A 24,825-nucleotide genomic window follows, 5' to 3' on the forward strand; every position below is an offset into this window, starting at 1 on the left:
TGATCAGTGACCGACAGTACGGTTTCCGTCACGGTCGCTCAGCTGGCGATCTTCTTGTATACCTTACTCACAGGTGGGCTGAAGCCTTGGAGAGCAAGGGCGAGGCTCTTGCTGTGAGCCTTGATATCGCGAAGGCCTTCGACAGGGTCTGGCATAGGGCACTTCTATCGAAGTTACCATCTTACGGAATCCCCGAGGGTCTCTGCAAGTGGATCGCTAGCTTTTTGCATGGGCGGAGCATCACTGTCGTTGTAGACGGTGACTGCTCTGATACCATGACCATTAACGCTGGCGTTCCACAAGGTTCGGTGCTCTCCCCCACGCTTTTCATCCTGTATATCAATGACATGCTGTCTATTGATGGCATGCATTGCTATGCGGATGACAGCACGGGGGATGCGCGATATATCGGCCATCAGAGTCTCTCTCGGAGCGTGGTGCAAGAGAGACGATCAAAACTTGTGTCTGAAGTGGAGAACTCTCTGGGGCGAGTCTCCGAATGGGGTGAATTGAACTTGGTTCAATTCAACCCGACAAAGACACAAGTTTGCGCGTTCACTGCGAAGAAGGACCCCTTTGTCATGGCGCCGCAATTCCAAGGAGTATCCCTGCAAGCTTCCGGGAGTATCGGGATACTTGGGGTCGACATTTCGAGCGATGTCCGATTTCGGAGTCATTTGGAATGCAAAGCCAAGTTGGCGTCCAAAATGCTGGGAGTCCTCAACAGAGCGAAGCGGTACTTCACGCCTGGACAAAGACTTTTGCTCTATAAAGCACAAGTCCGGCCTCGCGTGGAGTACTGCTCCCATCTCTGGGCCGGGGCTCCCAAATACCAGCTTCTTCCATTTGACTCCATACAGAAGAGAGCCGTTCGGATTGTCGATAATCCCATTCTCACGGATCACTTGGAGCCTCGGGGTCTGCGGAGGGACTTCGGGTCCCTCTGTATTTTGTACCGCATGTTCCATGGGGAGTGCTCTGAGGAATTGTTCGAGATGATACCAACGTCTCGTTTTTACCATCGCACCGCCCGCCACCGGAGTAGAGTTCATGCATACTACCTGGAGCCACTGCGGCCATCCACAGTGCGTTTCCAGAGGTCTTTTTTGCCACGTACCATCCGGCTATGGAATGAGCTCCCCTCCACGGTGTTTCCCGAACGCTATGACATGTCCTTCTTCAAACGAGGCTTGTGGAGAGTATTAAGCAGTAGGCAGCGGCTTGGCTCTGCTCCTGGCATTGCTGAAGTCCATGGGCCGTACGCTCGTCTGCCTACAAAGGCAATAAAAAAAAAAAAAAATGTCGAATATAGAGAAGCATTACTTTAAATTAGATTTTTCTAAATACCTAAATGACGGTGATATAAACCAAAAGATATGTCCTAAAACTGCTGCCCAAAGTCGCTATTCCACGCGAACGGAGTCGCGGGCACGGCTAGTCTATACTAAAAAGCTTAGTGTTTCATATACTCAAAACGCTAGCACGTTGTAATATTAGTTACTCAGAAATTCATTTGCTTCAATTTTCAAATTTCGTACTCTACACGTTCCCAACCCAATCAAACCATTAACCGCACTTACAAATAATGAATTTTGACGGCGAATGTGAAGCTTCAGTTGACGTCTGAGAGACCACAAGCGCACACCTGTTTCGGTAGCTTACTAACTATCGACCTTATAATATAACACTTATGAAACTGAGTTGCGTGGCGAACTATTTTAATGACATTGAAAACGGTTACGGCCCTGCGACATATTCAATTTGTAAATTCAGAGTATCGATTGGAAAACGGTTTACGTTTTCGGTAATTCAAAATTCAATTATTTGAAAAGAATTGACAAGAAATAAGTACGTCAAATGTAATCTTCTATAGATATAAAAATGAATTGCTGTTCGTTAGTCTCGCTAAAACTCGAGAACGATTGGACCGATTTGGCTAATTTTGGTCTTGAATTATTTGTGGAAGTCCAGAGAAGGTTTAAAAGGTAGATAAATATGAAAATATTCGGAATTAAATAAAAATAACAATTTTGTTTTTCCTTTGATGTGTCCCCCGTCGGATTCCTTTTGTTTGTTTTAAGTTTATTTTATACAAAAGTTTAGGTCTTTTATTTATAGATTAAGGCACTACGAAGTCTGCCGGGTCAGCTAGTATGCGGATAAAAATGGTTCAAATTATGTGATGCGATGCGCAGGCGGTATGCATATTTTGGCTGCGCGGTGAAGATGGATAAACACAGCTTGAATCCGGGAATATAATACTCGTGACTCACCTGATCTTCTCTTAGTCCTCGCCCTCTCCAGCGGTACGGGTCTCAGCGGCCAACTGGAGGTGAGCACTTCACAATATTAAAGAAAGTTCTAGTATAATACGATAGCGGTGGTAAAAGCGGGCTTAATTTAGATATTAATATTTTATCTGTGGCGTGTAGAGAAGCCAGAATGTGGATGGGGCGTACGTGGGTTCCAAACTCAAAATTACTTTCTTTGGTGATCTATTTTTGGAATGCCTACGCCTTCAAAGAGGTTTCATTTGATCCCAAAGAGGTAGCGTCACAAGCGTGTAAAGTCCAAATTCAAAAGTGTTTTGAAAATGACAAGACACTACCATTTCAAGTTAATTTTTCCCTTAATCTGATAATAATGTTTGATTCCAATGTCATTATCTTATGGTATTTGATATATAACTATACATCTCAATTTCAGGAGCGAAAAGTACGGTTTCATTTTTACAATAATGGATTTTATAGGCAATAATGTTCGTGGGTTATCATTAGCGATGGTAACTATGATAGCTAAGTAAGCTAAGGCTTCTTGGAAAATAGTCCTACTGCAAAAATTTCAGAACTTAGGTTAAACATCTGCATCTTCTACCAAAAAGTCTCTTTTAAATATATTGAAATCTTTTTTATTAGACTTACGAGAAATCTAAAATTATGTAAATATGTTTTGATAATCAAGTCATTCGATTAAAGTATTGTTTACTTAACATTTTTAAAATACTAAAATTGATCTAAGTGAATCAGATATCAATTATCTAATACTCTCGTCGAGTAAATTAAATATATTAGATGGTTTATGGTCTGTAGATGTAAATGTTTCTTTTTGAGTGTCATTTCCTTTTCTTTGAGATCTGTCATTTCCGTTTCATCGAATTTCAAATCAGAACGGTGCCCAAGAAGTTTTCACTTCAATAAATGTTGATTCGATCCATACAGATATTTTTAGTTCGAGCTGCAGTTGTCTCTTTTATACACTACTGGTTGGAAAGAGTACACAGGAATATTTCTCTACATTCCCCGTAACCACTACAAGTAGCTCCCTAGGTACACTTGCTTACATCTCACGATGTTAAGAGCAAGTGTGGGTACTGAAAAATTTTAAGAAGAGATTTTTGGAAATTTTAATTTAAAAAAATTAAGCATGTAAAAATATATATTTTGAAATCTTCGTCGAATAAAGGATAATACGCCCAGTGCATTCGTATCAAGCGATGCAACGGTGTTCGAATCCTGCACGTAGGTACTAGTTTTTCTAATGAAATACGTACTTAACAAATGTTCATGATTGAGGAATACTTCGTACACTTCCACGATGAAGGAATAACATCGTGCAATAAAAATTAAATCCGCGAAATTTTAAATTTGCGTAAACACTGTTGGTAGGACGTCTTGTGAGTCCACACGGGTAGGTACCGCCACCCTGCCTATTTCTGCTGTGAAGCAGTAATGCGTTTCGGTTTGAAGGCTAGGGCAGTCGTTGTACTGTATAAACGGAGACCTTAGAACTTATGCCGATAGGCGGATGACGGCATTTACGTTGTAGATGCTTAGCCATTTAACACCAGGCTCAGAGCTTACCCACTCACCCAAGGATATATATATTTTTAAACGTTTCTATTAGTGTTAAAATATCCTTATTAGATCTTGTCCGGTGTCAGCTGAGAGCACGTTTTAAAGAACAATTCCCTGCGACTTTCATTTTACAGTACCCGATTACGCGGTAACGTTGGCTATCGAATTCAAAATCCGTACCAACATTAACTTTATTATGTACGATTTTCGTAACGGCTGCTATTTATAAAACTCGTAGAGAACGCTTCGAGGTACGCTATCTTTAATGTAGCCCTTTTTTTTCTTTTTTTTTTTATAAGGCGTGTTTATGTATTGGATTACATATATCTCAACAGCAAACCTAGCGTTGGTAAATATCGCAGTTATGTCGGCCGCGTGTGGTTTTTTAATTCTTTATGGCTTGATATTGAGAAAATGTTTAAAAAAAAAACTTAAATAATTTTCATAGGTTTCTAGAAAATGTTACTGGCAAATGAAATTATTAAATGAGAGAAGTTGAAAACATTAATTTCACTGTCGATATGCATTTATTCATAACGATGAGACAAACATATAAAGAAATTACCTAACTGTGCACAGCATTGTGATTCCTTTGTATTCGGACATTTTAAATTCTTTTGAACCAAAGATAAGATGGTATGATAAATGAATGAAGGTTTTTGAAGACTAGATTGAAGAATTTGAAATATGTATAAGTAAGCAGATGTTCACATATACATATTTGTATTTATTTTTAAGCATCTGCCAGATATTTTAAGCAAAGATTTGTTTACAATATCTAGTTGATGCTTAAAAATACGAACGGTAGCTTATGAAAGTAATCGTCTCAGAACGTAGCGTGTATGCCTGTATATATATAATAGCGACAATATATTTATAAGCTTTTATATCAGTCTGTGTACAAAATGATTATGCAAAGAACTTACTGCAGGATTTTCCACTAATATCTTAGATTACACATTTTTACCAGTTTTAATTAACAGAATATACGTTAATTGCTAGTCTAATATTATATAATAAGATGTGATTAAAAAATGTCAATACAAAACTTACTTTACCCCGTAATATTTTCATATTATTAGATTAGAATAAAAAAATAAAAAAACAATTGTCTCCGCTATTTTGTCTATATGATGCTTTCTTTAAGCGGATTCGCTCGGTTTATTTTAATGGCGGCATTACCTTACTTCTTAGTTAGCTAGTATATCCGCATCGATTAGCTACGTAGTCATTAGTTCGGGAATACCCGACATCGATCGTAGCCGCCGCACTTACTCGCGGTAAGGCTTACGTCACCGTGAAACTGATGAGGCGTTTGCTCTCACGAGTGCAAGCTTTGAATATTCATAACGTAAATGATTTGCTTGCTGGAATAAGTTCGTTGAACTTCACTTTGAAATTCTAAGTTTAAATTGGAATGGTTACAGCGCGGAAATTTACTAAGAATTAAATAGCAAACAATAATAATATGAAAAAGGTTACTACTATGTTATGAAGACTTTTAGTTTATTTCTCAGGGTGGTGCTTCGTTTTGTGTTGTCCATGATCTGCGGAAATTCCTAAAGAATCAATATTATTTTGATACAATTTGCGTAAGTGCTTACTTAAGCACGAGCAATTGTTATTCCTGTTCAAAGAGGTTGTTATTTAGTAAACGTATAACGTAACGAGACAGAGAGAGAGAGAGAGAAAGAGAGAGAGAGAGAGAGAGAGAGAGCGAGAGAGAGAGAGAGAGAGAGAGAGAGAGAGAGAGAGAGAAATAATGAATAAATTATTCCCAGATAAACCTTTAGATCTTTCACCCGTCTATTGAGTAAACATATAAAAAAGGACAGTGAGCTGTTATAAGTGCTTTACAGGGTAGATAAGCTTAATGTTCAGATCTTAATCGCCTTTAGACGTCGACAGACTGGAATATATATTTGATTTGTGGTAGCAATACGTAGGATGACCATCAAATTCGCGAGCTAACAATACCTCTAGTAAAATTACCTGGAAATGAACGATGAAGGCAAAAATATGTACTAATAGTTATAGAGTACGACTAAAAAAAACTTTGAATATATATTTAATCATTTTTTATTATTATTATTTTTATTGCTTAGCTGGATGGACGAGCTCACAGCCCACCTGCTGTTAAGTGGTTACTGGATCCCATAGACATCTACGACGTAAACGCGCCACCCACAACAACGGCTGCCCCACCCTTCAAACTGAAGCGCATTACTGCTTCACGGCAAATAGGCAGGGTGGTGGTACCTACCCGTGCGGACTCACAAGAGTATCCTGCCACCAGTAATTACGCAAATTATAATTTTGCGGGTTTGATTTTAAGCTATTGCATAGATTTTTTTACATGATGTTATTCCTTCACCGTGGAAGTCAATCGTGTACATTTGTTGAGTACGTATTTCATTAGAAAAATTGGTACCCGCCTGCGGGATTCGAACACCGGTACATCGCTCTACACGATTGCACCGGACGTCTTATCCTTTAGGCCACGACGACTTATAAGATCTAAAATTCATAAATATTCGAACAATAAGTCTAAATAGTTATGTATTTGTTTGTCTACGAAATGCTACGAGGCCTCTACAAAGCTACGCGTATCTACATTTTTTGTAGCACGGCCTACGCATTCGCATGAACAAAAGAATCAATTGCGTCACTTCATGGCTTCGTTGCTATTCATAAATGTTTTAGTTGAATTATATTGATATAGGTACTGGAATAAAATATTTTTGGCTCGTGTAATTTTTTTTATATGCTAAAGATCTTTAAGACTCGTTAGAAGTGGTTTTTAGGGAAAATGCTATCTATAGCAGAACGTGGGTATGTAAACTTGAAATAAGATAGGCATTTTCAATTATTATTTATTTTCGGACAATTTCCACTTATAAATTTCTCAGCAGAAAAGGAGAGATTTTTTGTGGGGTTGTACTATGATTAAAAAGGATACCAAATAACTTCTTTTATTAATTTTTTAAGCTATTGCACAGCTTTTATTGCGGGCTTCGAGCGCGGCGACCAAATCAAGAAATTCCGTAACAAAAACCTAACACCACCACTATGCTACCGTGTAGCTCCCTGGGGGACCGGCTCCTGGAGCTATTTAATGGTTGTCTGGAGTCGGGACGGTTTCCGTTGCTCTGGCGGACAGGCAGACTTATGCTGTTGAAAAAGGAGGGGCGCCCGGTGGATACAGCCGCCGGGTATCGTCCTATCGTACTGCTGGACGAGGCGGGAAAATTGCTGGAGCGTATTCTGGCTGCCCGCATCGTTCAGCACCTGGTCGGGGTTGGACCTGACCTGTCGGCGGAGCAGTTCGGCTTCCGGGAGGGCCGTTCGACCGTGGATGCAATACTTCGCGTGCGGGCCCTCTCGGACGAGGCTGTCTCACGGGGTGGGGTGGCGCTGGCGGTGTCTCTTGACATCGCCAACGCATTTAACACCCTGCCCTAGTCTGTGATAGGGGGGGGGGCATACGCGGACGACACGTTGGTCGTGGCCCGGGGGGATGATTATAGAGAGTCTGCCCGTCTCGCCACAGCGGGAGTGGCCCTCGTCGTCGGGAGGATAAAGAGACTGGGCCTCGACGTGGCGCTCAGTAAATCCGAGGCCTTGTGGTTTCACGGGCCGCGGAGAGCGCCACCTGTCGACGCCCACATTGTGGTTGGGGGCGTCCGGATAGGGGTCGGGGTGCAGTTAAGGTACCTCGGCCTCGTGTTGGACGGCCGGTGGGCTTTTCGTGCTCACTTTGCGGAGCTGGTCCCCCGATTAATGAGGACAGCAGGTTCTTTGAGCCGACTGCTCCCGAATATCGGGGGGCCGGATCAGGTTGTACGCCGCCTCTACGCTGGGGTGGTGCGATCGATGGCCCTGTACGGTGCGCCTGTATGGGCTGAGCCGCGCAATCGGGCTGCTATGGCTCGGCTCCTGTGCCGGCCGCAGCGCACCGTTGCTATCAGGGTCATCCGTGGATATCGCACCGTCTCATTCGAGGCGGCGTGTGTGTTGGCGGGGACATCGCCATGGGAGCTGGAGGCGAAGTCGCTCGCTGCCGACTATCGGTGGCGCAGTGAGCATCGTGCTCTGGACGTGGCGCGTCCCTCCAAAAGTGAGCTGCGGGCGCGGAAGGTCCATTCTCGGCGGTCCGTGCTCGAATCGTGGTCGAGGCGGTTAGCCAACCCCACGTGGGGTCTACGGACTGTCGAGGCGGTTTACCCAGTCTTTTATGACTGGGTGAATCGTGGCCGAGGACGCCTCACCTTCCGTCTGGTGCAGGTGCTGACTGGGCACGGATGCTTCGGGAAGTACCTGCACCGGATAGGAGCTGAGCCGACGACGAGGTGCCACCATTGTGGACACGACCTGGACACGGCGGAGCATACGCTCGCTGTCTGCCCCGCTTGGTAGGTGCAGCGCCGTGTCCTTGTCGCGAAGATAGGACCAGACTTGTCGCTGCCGAGCGTTGTGGCGTCGATGCTTGGCGGCGACGAGTCTTGGAAGGCTATGCTCGACTTCTGCGAGTGCACCATCTCGCAGAAGGAGGCGGCGGGGCGAGTGAGGCAAAGCTCTCCTCACTATGCAGAAACCCGCCGCCGCCGAGCAGGGGGTCGGAACCGGGGTCCCGTCCGTAACCCGGCCCCCTAAGAGCTTCGGGTTCCACCCGCTTTGTGCGGGGAGGAACCTAGGCGTGGGGCGGCGTGGTAGGTCGCGTTCCCCCGACCGCTCCGGGGGAAGGTGTAGCGCGGCACTATCAATCGGGCTCTTGGCCCGTCGACCGAGGGAACCGGCGGTCATGTTGCTGGCGGCCGCCGTTCCGGCGTCTGGGGGACGGCGGGATGGATGTAATGTGCTCTGCGTAAACCCTGTCCCGCCGTCTCAATAGCTCCGACTGGGTTTCTGCCCGGTCCGGGATAGGGGGCCGGCTGTGAGCGGCAGGAGTTTTTAGTGAGGTTTGCGGGTGGGGATCCGGCGATTTTCTCATGTGGTAAAAAAAAAAAAACCGTGTAGCTCGCGTTAACATTCACACGTTGCGCTTGTGTAGTGTTTGTGAATAAGCGCGCGGCGTGACGTCGCACTGCATGCGCATCATGAAAAGTCTGCCCATCTCTCTCTCGCGCGGTCTAGCTTATGAGTGTTAAGGGGACAGTTAATGTTTTGCTTTTGTTAATGTTTATAAATAAAGCGTGATCTTATTTTATTATTGTTTTAATATTAAATTATGACTGTCTAATTATCATTGCATAAGTTGATAAAAAATGCTATGCAATAGCTTTACCGCGGCAGTCCCGAGTGCCACACGTGTTTTTTTATTGTTTGAGGTTTCAGTTCGTTTTTAAACTACGATCATTCTCTTGTACATCGTACGAAAATTAATTATAGTCGTCAAACTTTAGTGTACCAAACTCGCATCAGTGATATTCAGCTGGTAAGTTAGTGTATCATGCCCTGTCCGGTTAACGACTTCGGTATCTCAATTCGGGAGCTCGACCGTAGCAGCTAACGAGGTGTGCACCATTACGAAGTTTCCCTAGCCTTGTTCCACTACAGCGTGTCTGGTTTAGCTCGCTTCTGTCGTTTTAGATCCGATATTCATATTGTATAAGCTTCGTACAAGATTCACATGTACTGTAACATATTATCTTAATATATACTAGAGGTCCTGCAGTAGTCGAAATTCGACTATAATTAATTTGGAATTGTAAGTTTGTACACTATTATGATTGTATTTTATACTTCTATAATCACAAATTTTGCCAAGGCTACACTATAAAAAAAAAATACAAAAAATATTTAATCTATTCTCAATTTGACCACAGACGTCAAGAACAAAAGTTTGACAATAAATAGTATGCATGCGTGTGTGCGTCAAATACATGGTATGTAGTACACACACTACAATCAATCAATGTTTGACAATCAACAAAGAATATATTACATATGTTTGTGTATCAAATACATGGCAGTGTGTTTTCTTTATTGATTTAATGTATCTTTTATGCATTATTTAAAAAAAATATTAGCCTTGTGCACTTCTTCTCTATATTCTCTACAAGTGTGGGAAATTTCATACTCCTCCGTCCGCGTAATATTCGTAAAAAGGGATACAAGGTTTTTGCTTCACGTATTAATATATATATAACACTAAAGCATTATAACATCATTATTTCGTATACATTATAACTTTTAAAGTCTTTATGGTAAACGTTGCGGCTGAAGGTAGGAGGTAAAACAAATTTGAAGTAAAAAAATGTTACGACACGAACAGATTAAAAGTGGAATTACGTATTTCGTCTTTCAACTTTATTCCAGGAGGCAGACGTTGCGGGAAAACGTTACTTACGGCTCTAATTCAATTTCACGATTTTTGGTTAAAAGGACACGTTGGGTTGAAGACGAAAATATGACGTCATAGGGGGCTATTATGCTTACAAATCAAATTCGCCCTTCGAGAAATCGTTGTGAGATCACAATGAATTCTGTTACATTTTCATATTTGACTCAGTTCCTTTTGCGGTAAGAATCACAATTGTTCACGATTTTCATTGCTCCTTGGCACCAGCATCCTGTCTCATTTTGTCCACACTGAGTTCAATGTCCTTTCCGCAATTATTGAAAATTCCTATATTTTCTGCTTTAGGCTCCGTTTTTTCCGTAACATGTAACTTTAAGGCATAAATACAACACTTATGTACAAGTGCTTTCTTTGGGGATTTTATTATTAAAAAAATGAATTGGATGTGATCTTAAAAATCGTATTGGGGTCTAAAAAAAATTATTTATAAAATGTAATGTGACTCACTTGTCATCATTCTTCTATTCGCCTCGCGGATGGATCAAGACTGCCCCATAATGCAACACTGCACTCTGGATCCGAACCAGCTTTAGGTTAAGGTAGTTTTGATATTAATTTTTATTTTTTGTTTTATTATTATTATTTTTATTATATTCCAAAATTGTAGTTTTTGTTTTTATTTAATTTCGGTATTCTACATGAAAAGTAATTGTTAATGAATGTAGTAATATGGATGAAAAATCTGAAGTAAATGAAATAAATAATAATATAATAAATAAATTTGTAAAATGAAACAGTTCAAATTAACCAGATAAATTTATGGTATGAAATGCGTCAATAACGAGCGTATTATGTAAACTAGAGGTCCCGCAGTAGTCGAAATCGACTATAATTAATTGGAATTGTAAGCCTGTACACTATTATGATTGTATTTTATACTTCTATAATCATAAATTTCGCAAAGACTACATTATAAAAAATATTAACAAAGACAAACAATATTAAATCTATTCTCAATTTGACAAAAGACGTCAAGAACAAAAGTTTGACAATAAATAGTATGCATGTGTGTGTGCGTCAAATACATGGTATGTAGTGTGTGTAATGTTTTCTTTATTGATTTAATGTATCTTTTATGCATTATTTAAAAAAAATATTAGCATTGTGCATTTCTTCTCTATATTCTCTATAAGTGTGGAAAATGAAATACTCCTCCGTCCGCGCAATTTTCGTAAAAAGGAATACAAAGTTTTTGCTTCACGTATTAATATTTATATAGATAAACAAATCCTGATGTTGCAAAGCAACTTTATTTTAAAAACATCTTAAAATAATTGTATATTTGCATTTTTGAAGTATTAAAAGGAAGTTTTTGTGAGACCCAAACAAAATTTTACTTACTTGTTATTATACATGCGAAAGAAAGTTCTTGCTTGTTAAGCTTTCCGGCTTAACTACTCAACTGATCATGTAATTTGACATACACGTCCTCAAGAGTACAGAAAAGGACAAACCTAGAATAATTTATATCAAGAAAGAAAGAAGGAAAGAGACTAAACGCCGAAGTATACATTTTTTCTACAATAACTCGAACAGAGGTGCGAAAAAAAAGCTGGTATTTTAATAATGCAAACCCAAAAAGTTTATATAAATATTTTAGGTCTTCAATACATACTTCACGAGTTAAAACCACACATAATGTGTATGTTTTTGTTCTTGTATTTTAGCAGTATTTTAAACACCCCTTTAACATACCACTCACTGATGTTCCTAATTTGTCTTTATATATTTTCATTTATAATGAAATATAATTTTTTTTTATTGCCTAGACGGACGAGCACGAGCTCGCAGTGGCTGTGGGCGAGCTCACAGCCCACCTGATGTTAAGTGGTTACTGGAGCCCATAGACATCCACAACGTAAATGCGGCACCCACCTTGAGATATAAGTTCTAAGGTCTCAAGTTTAGTTACAACGGCTGCCCCACACTTCAAACCGAAGCGCATTATTGCTTCACGGCAGAAATAGGCAGGGTGGTGGTACCCACCCGCGTGGACTCACAAGAGGTCCTACCACCAATAACAAGAGGTCCTACCACCAGTATGTCAAGCATATATTAACTTACGGGCCTCCCTCACAATATACAGAAATATTACGCTATTGACAAATAAAATACAAGCAATAAAACTAGCGCGAGGAAAAAAGTAACTGGTTAATTGGGACAGTTAGTTGCTTTTACTAAATTCAATGTTGCGAAAGCCTATCTATACAAGTAAATAAAATTGGAATGTCTGTTTGTAATAATAAAATAACCACTCTTTACTGAAAGCGTAAGTATGTATACACAGTACATATACCAAAATAACATTTCTTTTTATTTTGTCTGTCTATCTGTTTGTCTGTCTGTCTGCTTGTTCCGGCTAATCTCTGGAACGGCTCGACCAATTTTGACGGGACTTTCACTGATAGGTAGCTGATGATATAAGGAGTAGCTTATGCTACTTTTTTTAGACCAGCTTCGCCCCGCGGTGACACCTGCGGTACGAAAATAACCGCGGGTAGCATCGCGAGACTCAGCTAGTACTATATATAAATGAAAAATGTAATGTCACACATTCTTATCATTCGCACATTCGTATCGTTTATCTATGCATGATAAATTAATGTAACGTAAAACATGAATGTTTGTAAAGGCTAATTATTACGCAACGTGCCCATGTAATACCGCTTTTTTCAATTGTCAATCACAAATAGGCTTGTATAGTCGAAGGCATTTTTTTCATAGAGCTCTCTGTCAATCGAGGCAGCCTTACAAAATTCACGCCGGCCAGCGCTGACAAAGGTGAAAAGTGTCTTCAAAATGTTTGTTCTGCTGTGATTTGAAATGCAAAGTGACTATCGATTTCAGATTCTTTTGAAGCTTTGGAAACATTTCTTTGGCCTCTATTAATGTTTTATCAGTTTGGAAAGGTCGACGTTTGAATTCTGAACATTGTATTTAGACTGGACATAGAAAACTGTAAGCTTAGTAAGCTGAAGTGGCAGTGGGCTGGTCACATATGTCGCAGAACCGATAACCGTTGGGGTAGACGTGTTCTGGAGTGGAGACCGCGAACCGGCAAACGTACTGTAGGACGCCCTCCTGCTAGATGGAGCGACGACCTGCGCAAGGCAGCTGGCAGTAACTGGATGCGTAGAACCGAAGATCGGGTTCAGTGGCGAGCTTTGGGGGAGGCCTATGTCCAGCAGTGGACTGCCGCAGGCTGATGATGATGATGATGATGATAGAAAACTGTCACCTTATAAAATGTATCAATGGAAAGCGATTCTTTAGCTCTATCAAATTGACTTAATGCTACATTATAAGCTCGCATTGTTTTACTCACGACTAATTTTAATGAAATTACCATTGCGCTTTTCATCTAAAAATCCTTAACGAAAGTATTGTTAATTTTTATGTTTGTCTTTTCGGTATTGAATAGTTTTTATTTCTTTCATGGCATAATAAAAAAAAACTATATCCGGTTTGTAATTTTCGGTAAATAAAAAATAAAAAAAGTTAATGAAAAAGCCTATGAAGTCTATCTTGCTTTTTCTTTACACTGCCCCTCAGATCGCAGGTGTGACGTCTTATTCCCGCTTCGTCAAGCACGAATGCCCTTTCACGGGGTCAAAGCGTTTCTCCTCATTGTTTTCATTCGTGAAACGACAGTCAAAGATAATAGAATGTCACGAACGTCATGTCCGCGTACACCTGCGTTTACTTTGGGATAAAATGCCTCTCTGTTTTTTTTTGCCTCTTTTTGGGTAATGAACCGGCGTTTTAGTCGACGTTTGTACATTCTCAAATTTAATAGGATCAAATAGGCAATATTTGTTATGTTTTTTTCATTAACAAAAAAGAGTACGGGAGCTTGCATAAGCTTGGATGATTTTTTCATTGATTAAAGTAACAATTTGTTATTTTTTTTTATTGCTTAGATGAGCGTGTATTGATTAGATGAACGTAGATGTGGACGAGCTTACAGCCCACCTAGTGTTAAGTGGTTACTGGAGCCCTTAGATATCTACAACACAAATGCGCCACCCACCTTGAAATATAAGTTGTAAGGTCTCAAGTATAGTTACAGCGGCTGCCCCACCCTTCAAACCGAAATGCATTACTGCTTCACAGCAGAAATAGGCAGGGTGGTGGTACCTACTCGTGCGGACTCACAAGAGGTCTTACCACCAGTATCGAGGCCAAGCTTTCAGCGAAATCGAAAATCGGAGAACCAGATTGAAAAGCCTTCAAGCCTGGAATAATTCTAATGCATACCATTCTGTACAATCTAGCATGATGTAAGCTAAAATATACTCACTTCACTGAATTAAATCTCAATCACACTAGACCAGCCTTTCCCAAAGTGAGCGATAACGCCCCCTTGAGGCCGCTGTAGGCCTAAAAGGGGTCAGTGAGAGACCCAGGAAAAAAGGGGGCCTTGTATATAGGCTTGGGCAGTGGTTTGTAATTTCTCTAGGAGGAGTTTTTAGTAGGTGAAAAATGGGGGCGCTCAAAAATAATTTATTCTCAAAGTGGACAAAATAAGTTTGGGAACCGATGCACTAGAGTCAGCGCAGTGCGTGACTAATAATCAACAATCTTTAAAACAACGATTAGAAATACGCATCATCGTTAAGTTAGCGCGTTTATTAATTAATCACCCTTGACATGCAAATACTCCGACCTCCCGATAACGTATTTCACGGGATATTAAACAATAATCTATTCCGACGCTCTACTTGAGACATGTCTAAATTGCCACTGCAGCTGTGTGGGTATTATCTTGTGTGAGCAAAGTAATGATTCGCAGTAGAGTAGGTTAGGTTAGTCAGATTGCTTAGTTGAATTATGGGTTTCATGTGATGGTTTTTTTTTGGTGAATAATTTTCTTCAAATATTGATTTATTAAAATCGTTTCGTTATATTCATTATTGTAATTAATATCGTAGTATTTACTAACGAGTTTTGATGTAATTAAAAAAAAAAACATTAAATTATTATTATTTTTTGTTTACAATTTCAGTTTCAAAACTAAAAGAGATAACCTAGAACCTAGTTCTTGAGACATTAGTGATTACGTTCGATTTCCGCTTCAAGTTCCGATATAAGTCGATTTATCGATGGAATAGTGGCTAATATAAATTAGTTAATAGGATAAATAGAAAACCCCTGTCTGATTAAAACTACCAACTATCTATTACTTAGTGTTAGCTTTCAACTTCGCTCAAATTGTGCATAACTAGTTTTTATTGCTTTTGATGGGAAGTCAAAGATTCCATCTAGTGTAGCATGCTGACGGAGTACTCCAAAGGGATAGCACTAGCAACTTATATACTTCGACTTCAAAGTACCATTGTATTGGATTACGCCTGTCCCACCCGTGGACTATGATATACAAATTATTTTTTAATTGCTTATATGGGTGGACGAGTTCACAGCCCACCTGGTGTTGAGTGGTTACTGGATGGAGCCCATAGACATCTACAACGTGAATGCGCCACCCACCTTGAGATATAAGTTCTAAGGTCTCGAGTATAGTTACAACGGCTGCCCCACCCTTCAAACCGAAACGCATTACTGCTTCACAGCAGAAATAGGCAGGATGGTGGTACCTACCCGTGCGGACTCACAAGGGGTCCTACCACCAGTCAAATTGCGGTATCTATCTATCAACGGGGTTTTATGATTAAAGACCAGCCAAGCTCACCAAGTCTAAAATTCACTTGATTATTTTTATGCTGACCGTACATGTTTTGTTGTTGTACGCGTCGATCTAAGCACTTCCTAGTTCAGGTCGAGGTCAAAGTTCACTTCAGCCCCGCCTCACATCATCAATAATACTTGTAAACTACTTGCGACTGCTTATAAGCAATAGGCATTAATTTGTTTACGACATGCAATACGACTTTTTTGGGGGGACCGTTAAAATCACATAACAACGCCATTCAACGAGAATTTTGTAATTATCAAATTCATTAACATAAATTTCTGAGATTAGTATTATTATGAATTTAATTTTGTTCGTGCACGCGGCAATCCTCAACCGAATCAGATTATTTAATGAGGTCACGGAAAAATGCAGCAGGATGAAAGAGCTCTTGTTATAAAATGAATAAAGAATGACGTTTTTACTCAGTATCTGCAAGTACTTAGCACGGTCTTGACAATTTGTTAGATGCATTGTAAGACCAGACGGTCGCGTGTTTCGGCTTGAAGAATCCAACAGTAGTTAGATAACAAAATTAAGACTCATATTTCAAGTTGAATGGTGGCATTCGCATTAAGATACCCTATAAAGATATTCTGATTTAAGCGGTCTTTATTCGAATATTGATACCTTTTTTGCATTTCTCGATGCTTCCTGAGCGCTATGAGATGTGTTTTTTCCGATGTTTTTGTCGCAAAGTTCTAAGCGGCAAGCAGCGGCTTGACTCTGCCACTGGCATTGATGGTGTCCATGGGTAACGTTGACTATTCACCATCTGGTGGAGCGCTACCCTGTTTGCCTAGAAGAGAAATAAATAAATAAAAAGTTAACCTCACACGAGTAGATATAACATTTTCTTTACATAATTTATTTTGTACGTACACGTTATGTTACATTATGTCCTATTTTATTTCTAGCTAACTAACCCGGCAGACTTCGTAGTGCCTCAATCGCTAAATAAAAGACCTGAACTTTTGTATAAAATAAACTTAAAACAAACAAAAGGAATCCGTCCGCGGGGGACATATCAAAGGAAAAACAAAATTGGTATTTTTATTTAATTTAGAGCATTTTCATATTTATCTGCCTTTTAAACCTTCTCTGGACTTCCAGAAATAATTCAAGACCAAAATTAGCCAAATCAGTTCAGCCGTTCTCGAGTTTTAGCGAGACTAACGAACAGCAATTCATTTTTATATATATAGATAGATTAAATTGTACAATTTCAAATCAGTCAGATATTTCAATTACGTCAAGTACCTATATTACCCGCAGAAGTGATATGTTGTCGAGAATCCCTGAGGTTTTCATTAATAACAATTGCCTATTAACATCTAGAGACCTTATTATGACAATGGTGTAGACGTTAAATGATGATTCTGAAGTGAATATTCAATAATTTAATGCCTTTTGTAACTATTATTGCTCAGGTATACCTAGAATTTGCCACGATCTTAATATTATATAATAGTGAATCTTTAAAATTTGGATCTATTTTGAACTCTGTGCGGTCAGACTGAAGTGCAAAAAAATCAATAATAAAACATTTCTATTGCCTTAAAAGACAAACTATTATAATTAGTCGCTAAGTTTAAACAGTAATTATAGTGATGTTAAGAACGTTATATTTCATGAAAACATTCCTTCATCCATTTATATCTTTAGCATCCAAATATAATGTTCAGAATGGTTCGATCGGATCAATCTGTTTTTTTAAAGCTATTTATTATCACTATATTTCAACCTATGTACTTTAATAGTATGTCCAAGAGAGCATTGTACAGATTGGAGTCTCCGGTTTCGCAATAGCTACTATCTTAGGTTGGGTGCGTCACCTGCCGCAAAGCCTCGGGATTAAGACGAAGCGACGGGAATAAATGCCTTCACTGAGTCACCGCAGCCGCTAATCCCCTCAGGCAACCTGAGAAATGACTCTGAGGCACAAGATCTCTAGTGACGTAAGCACAAGAAAAAATCTCATACTGCGAATAAAACATTTTAGTTAGTACCAAATAGATGGTACTGTAGTCCTACTACGTATTTTAACGTATTGAAAACTTTAAAACGTCTAGTATAATTATTATAAATCGATTGAAAATTTTAAATACTAATGGTTCCTTGAATGAACATTTTATGAATAAATCAGAGTTCATTTTCAGTATTCCTTTTATTTTCTCTTGCATTCTTTTTTTTATTGCTTTGATGGGTTAACGAGCTCACAGCTCAACTAATGTTAAGTGGTTACTGGAGCCCATAGACATCTACAACATAAATGCGACACCCATCTTGAGATATAAGTTCTAAGGTCTCAAGTATAGTTACAACGACTGCCCCACCCTTCAAACCAAAACGCATTACTGCTTACGGCAGAAATAGGCAGGGTGGTGGTACCTAACCGCGCGGACTCGCAAGAGGTCTAACCACCAGTAATTACGCAAATAATAACTTTGCGGGTTTGTAGTATAGTACTTAATCGAAATCTCTAATAATATAAAAACCGGACATTACTTTCGATCAGTTATTGTTCTCTATCAAAAATAGAAACTCATTTCTGAATCCAACGGAACACGGAACCCTATCAAAACATACCGAGGCACTTTGACACCTAAATAAAATACAGTCGTATATCTTCCGTGACTCCCACAAAGGAAGTGAGGTCACCTTAAAAGCCATTCCGGACATATATAAATATCAGAAAGGGTTTTTAGCGAGGCAGGTGTCCGTGTCACCTCGGACGGGCGGCGTATACACGGCGATCGTATGTAGTATTCTTGTTTTCAAAATTCATTGGGTCACGAATCGTAGGAGATAGCGAATGCTCAAAATTGATTTAAGGTAAATATGAATCTAAACAAATCAATTTTCATCCAATTAGATGTAGTTGTTCAGTAATATCATACCAACGACATGTGGTCATTGGTACAGTACACACATCTGTGTCTTAGTTTGGATTTTATAGTCCTATTTATAATTTTTTTCACCATGTTGTCAACTATTTGCATTCTCATTTGTATCTATCTTTTAAGTGATATTTATCATGGACCTCAGTCCATTTATTGATGCTCTGATCACTGAATAAATAAATTGTTTCACTCATTTCAAAGCGTTTGCTTTCATAATTAATTTTTATTATTTTAATTCAGTGACTCATATTTTGATTTGCTTTATTGTTGATCTTATTTGACTTTAGTTAGTTTATGGTTGTGCGTTTTGTACCGCGGTTTCTGGGCATCATTCTCAGTCGGAGTCAGTATCCTTGTTAAATAAAGTATGGACGTTCACTTGTTACTGTGAAGTTATCATCTTCGCTTACTACTGATGTTGACGGACCTTTTTTTGTTTAAGTGTATTTTTATTTCTACATTACGCAATTTGTAGCATTAAGTACTAATTTTTTCATACAATAATTACTTCTGTTAACGATGGCAACTAAAACGACGACACCATCTGAAATAAAAATTAGAATACGAGTTGAAACGAATTAGCCTGTTTAAAACGTGTAGCAAATAACAATTGTCAAATCATATTAGGTATTAAAACTCGCTTGTCGCCCCTCTCTGAAATGTTTTGCTGTCAGGGATTCCGTCCGCTTATAGGGTAACACTGTTTCATGCGAGGATTTAAACAGATAAACGCCGGGATTTTCTCGGCTTTAACCGAACATGAAATGATATTTTCTGTAGTCCATTAATGTCTTTTTTGTTTATTCATAAAAAATAAAAACAAAAGCAGAGACACGGGTTTAGCGGATTATAGATGAAACTTGAATCGGTAAGTCTCCGTGATCTAGTCGGTAATATACTCGAATCATATGCTCGGCAATGTATTAACTTTTTCGGATCACGTACGATTTCAATGAAAAGCTCCTGTCTGCGGGATTCGAATACTGGCGCAGTTGCATCGCTCGATACGAATGAAACGGGCTTCTCATCTTTCAGGCCACGATGACTTCAAAGACATGTATTGAAAATGACATCAAACATTTTGTAACTGGTGGTATAGTGTATTGTCAACTCCTACGGTTAGGTACCACTTGCACCCCTAGCTACATTCGTTAAAGATAAAAGGCATCATTTCCCCGCGGCAGAGATAATAGAGATGATCGTACCGCCACGTCTAAGCTCGCCTTACCACTTTTCCTTGTAACTTTTGTATGTTAGATTGTATGTTCGGAGCCCTTGAGCTTTAAAGTCAACTTCTAGCAATGATTCCATTTACTTTTATTACATGAAATATTGAAGTTTAATAATTGTGACTCAAATTTAGAAATGTAAGAAACGTGACCACGTTTCTGTATTGCCTGCTCATGCACGATCTTCTCCATCTGTTTTTGTCTCTGGCGGCGTTGAGGGCGTTTTGAAATGTGTGGTACAGATCAACAAAGACACGCTATTTAACCTTTTGTCAGATACAGTTCAAATAGCTCACAACCAACTTGGCTTGCGGTTTACATGACAACGTAAATGACGTCACTCATTTTGCGACATAGATTTAGTAATCTATTTTGCTGCAGAAATAATAATAACATCAAGTTTAGGTAAAATATTGAGAGAGAGAGAGAGAGAAAGGAAAAGAGAGAGATAATTTTAATATTGTGTTTTTTTTTATTTATTTCACAAAAACTTTTTCAAGCCACAATTTTCATGGCCACAGTCGACTGATTTTCCAATTATCAGATAAGGTTCAAAAGACAAATACACTCAAATAATTTAAAATTGCAATTCAGTGAATAAAATACTTAATAATTCAATCAAATTAATTAAAACTTGATGCATAACTTTCATCTGATAATTGGAAAATCAGTCTTTAATGAAATCGAACATCATAATTAGAACAAAGCCATCGAAAGGATTTTTATGGCAAATTGCAACTTAAAATGTTACATTTGACAGGCATTTTTATTAATTTTTAATCCACATTATCGTTCTTAGATAATATTTAGATGACATTATTATTTATTCCAGGTAGTCCGATGTCGTCGGTAACGGGCACAGTGACAAGAGTAGCGGCGGTCGTAGGCGGGGAGGCTAATTTACCCTGCGACAGTCGCCCGCCACAGCGCAACGATAGCATGCTGCTGGTCGTTTGGTACCGAGATGACAATCCAGTTTACAGGTGAGTCGTGTGGGATACTTAACATACTACGAATTAAAGGATGCCAACCTTCAGCACCCGTGAAATTTCGCGTTGATATTCATGACCTGTTAAAAAACCCAAAGTAATTGTGGATATTCTAACATAAAGAGAAGGTCGCCAAATTCATTACTATTGGCATAACGGTGGGAGTAAAAATCCTTGCGTATAGATTCGCGCAGGAAAACATATCGTATGAAATTCTATAGATGAATTTTGAAAGAGTAGCCGGAAGTCGAATAAGAAGATATCGCATGCCCATGTTTAACACGCACTTTGAATTAGAGGGGTATATAATATCAGCTGAAAGACTCCCACTCCTATTTTTTGTGTGCTACGTACCGCTTTTTTAACAATTGTGGGAAGCAGTATTTTATAGTTCATTGTGAGAATCCGATACATCAATTAGCGTCAGCTTGACTCGCTTACCGTTCCGCGCGTGACACTTGACGCTACCTAAAGCGCCTATAGTCACTGTGTTCACGTTCACGATAATTGTTATTGTGCTTCCCGATAATTCACGATAATTATAAGGCAATTTTTGTTTATATTTAGAACGATGTCATCTTGAGAAACTTGAGTAGTAGTATGATTATTAATTATTGTTAATTAAAGATTAACAATCGGGGCATACCTTGCGTCTCAAAGTGAGTGACGGAATTTACCTTCTGATGTTGCGGTAATAATTTAATACCATGTGAGCTCTGATCTCATTCACTCGTTTGTGCAATAGGAAACACTATGGCTAAATATGAGTTCGATGAAAATCGTTTGATCTGTTCCTCAATTTAACACACCCAAATTTGGAATTTTAATTCAGTAGTGTTCAGGATAGCATATTTTTTGCCCTCAAGTCGAAGAATATATTTTTCAGGAAGTAGTCTATTGTATGATGAATTTGAGCTCGGACTTAATATCTAACGCTCTTGTGAAGTAGCAATACATCTAGGTCGTTTCCAGAGACCGGTGTGCTCATAAGCCTATCACCTATTACGTACCGCAAATAATTATAAAACTGTAGCACAAATCCCCTGCCTAGTTACTACGCTCTTTCCTACTGTCATTGTGCGAAAATCATGACGTCATCGCGACTCAAACCTCATGCGCTCAACTCAAAGAACACATTACACCACGCCGACGTCGCTCGTGGTAGGACACCGAGAAGGTGAATCTCCTTCAAATAATTCAATGCTCGGCGAAGCAATGTCTGGGTGAGTACACGTGCGTGAAATCACCGATAACTGAAGTAACGGTCGAAAACTTCCAGTTTCATAATGTAACAGTCGCTCTATATCCGGAAAAACAAATTTAGCGTGGCTTACAAAATACAGCCCGATACGTATTGGACATTGATACGCTAAATTGTTTGCTTAAAGACTTATTAGGACTCGACTACGCGTATAAATTTAAAGTGAAACGCTGTTCTATTTAAAAAAATATCAGACACGTGGATGAAATACTTGGGAAAGAATAATTTTTATGTAGAAAGGATGTAGAACGAATCATTTTTATGTATTTTATGTCTTATGTAGTCAGTTTATGCAGTAGCATTATATACGAGCATAGTTCCATTTTACATTCATTTATATTTAATGACAGGTACTGAGGATGGTGGAATTATTATATATACGGCTTAAAATAAACCCGTTCAATACTGGAGTGGGTTTTCAAAGTTGGTACTGTCTAAGCTAATAGAATATTCCTTTCGATAAAATGTATCTATTAATTTATCATCATAAATTATTGGTAACATTAATAATTCAGGTTAAGATTTGTTGTTGCGTATTCTCCTAGTAAATTTCAATACAATTTAGGGTTTTTGTAATCATATAACCTTTTGCTAAAGACTGGAAAAGATAATTTGCAGTTTCGTAAATGGCGACTAAGGGATTCACAGATGACATTTTTTTCTGAGTATCATACCAGTATATGGCCTCTACTACTTTTGGACATTTTCAATTTAGGAACAAAGCCAAGTCATCGTTTTCCTATGAGAACTCACCTTGAAACTGGTTTGAAGCAGAACATTTCGTGGAAGGAAATTCTTTGTGAAGCCGGATTGTATGTGACAAAAACAATTCTGGAAGTACACCGCAGAAGCAAGCAGTTCCAAGTGAATAGATAAATAAGCTCTGCTCCGGTGTTGGGCGGTGCGGTGTTAAAAAGGCGATAATGGAATGTTCCAAGAAGACCCAGAGGTTCCAAACGATCCGTGAGAACGGGATTGCTGATTATTGTAGTGGTCTTTTTCAGTATGGACCTGAACGTTAAAATTGAAGTAGCTTGTATTTAAGAGCCTCAGCCTGCAGATAGGAGCAAGATACCACGTAAAGCTGAACTCGTGTTTACTATTTACATATTATTATGTAAATAGTAAACTTTTTATTTCCAAAATCTTATCTATGTTAGTTTTTTTTATTTTATTTTTTATTGCTTAGATGGGTGGACGAGCTCACAGCCCACCTGGTGTAAAGTGGTTACTGGAGCCCATAGACATCTACAACATAAATGCGCCACCCACCTTGAGATATAAGTTCTAAGATCTCAGTATAGTTACAGCGGCTGCCCTACCCTTCAGACCGAAACGCATTACTGCTTCACGGCAGAAATAGGCAGGGTGGTGGTACCTACCCGCGCGGACTCACAAGAGATCCTACCACCAGTTACATGGTTTGGTGCCCTATAGTGTGAGGTAATAGGAAGAAAGACGCATCGCAAAAGCGTGACTCTGACGTATTTGGTGTGACTCGGATACAAGTTAAGGAAAACAATTTTGAGTTGGTTCAACACCAATATGCTTCGTCGCATTCAGCATTTTGGTGAAGCTTCAGTTATTCACCAAGGGAAAAAGTAGGTATTATGGATAAATACCGATACCCTTCCTATTGCTATCCTAGGGCAGTGTCGTCGGGCAGTTTTGAAAGGCAAACCAGTAATTACTTTATTATAACTATAGCTTTGTTTATATTTATTATTATTTTATCTTTGATTTTTTTTTGTTTATTAGTTTTGTCTATAGCCTTAAAAGCGATGAATATTGTTTCCTTATCTATTCGAAAAATAATAGCTTGGTCGTAAATACGTATTGTATTATTAAATCTGACTCGTAGTCTAAGGGTTAATTGAACTAATAGTATTATAGCATGAGCTTAGCGTGAAATGTGGTGTAGACTCTGTCTGCCGGAGACTCGACTACAATTAACGTCAGTTTTCACGACAAGCGGCGGTTGCATTCGAAGTTTCGATAATCGACTCACTATAGTCAAGTAAATTCGAGGCTAATTCAGGCTATTTTGGTTGAAAAGAACAAAAAAGCTAAATTTTTGAAGAACAATATGCAAATGTTGACGTAAAACAGCTTTGTTGTCCGTAATCACGAAAACTGTAATGTATCCGAAATGGAATTCGATCGTAAATATAATAATGTCAATAAAAAATAGAGATTAAACCGTAAAAAATATTTTAATGGTTAAAGTTTGGATATTTTTAATTTAAAAAATTACTGAGTTAATCGTTTAAAAATATTATGAAATATCACCAAAAAAAACTTTTGAGCTTATCATTGAAATTTTGATATTTGACGGAGACTTCACAAATGATTACGCAATATTTCGTAACACACAAAAAAACTGTAACAGCGCAAACTTTTTAACATTACTTACCCTTTCTAGAAGCTCTTGGAAGCACGGAAACCTTTTAGATAAATTAAACAAGAACCAAAAGGGAATGTTATATTTAAATACATTCGTATGAAGCAAGTACGCTTTTCTGATGTACAAACATTTAAT

The 24,825-nt window shown here is 38.9% G+C and overlaps 1 protein-coding gene across 8 annotated transcripts in view; it reads left to right on the forward strand.

Moving 5' to 3' along the window:
- Window positions 1–24,825, forward strand: part of LOC101738258 (hemicentin-1) — a 304,965-nt gene that overhangs the window by 200,629 nt on the left and 79,511 nt on the right. For all 8 annotated transcript variants that reach the window (XM_038015172.2, XM_062671912.1, XM_038015173.2 and 5 more), the window contains one exon: window positions 20,869–21,019. In XM_038015172.2, the coding sequence (XP_037871100.1) occupies window positions 20,869–21,019 (151 nt within the window). The remainder of the gene's footprint in view (window positions 1–20,868; window positions 21,020–24,825) is intronic.

This window comes from Bombyx mori, chromosome 13, assembly GCF_030269925.1.
Source record: "Bombyx mori chromosome 13, ASM3026992v2".
Classification (NCBI taxonomy): Eukaryota; Metazoa; Arthropoda; class Insecta; order Lepidoptera; family Bombycidae; genus Bombyx; species Bombyx mori.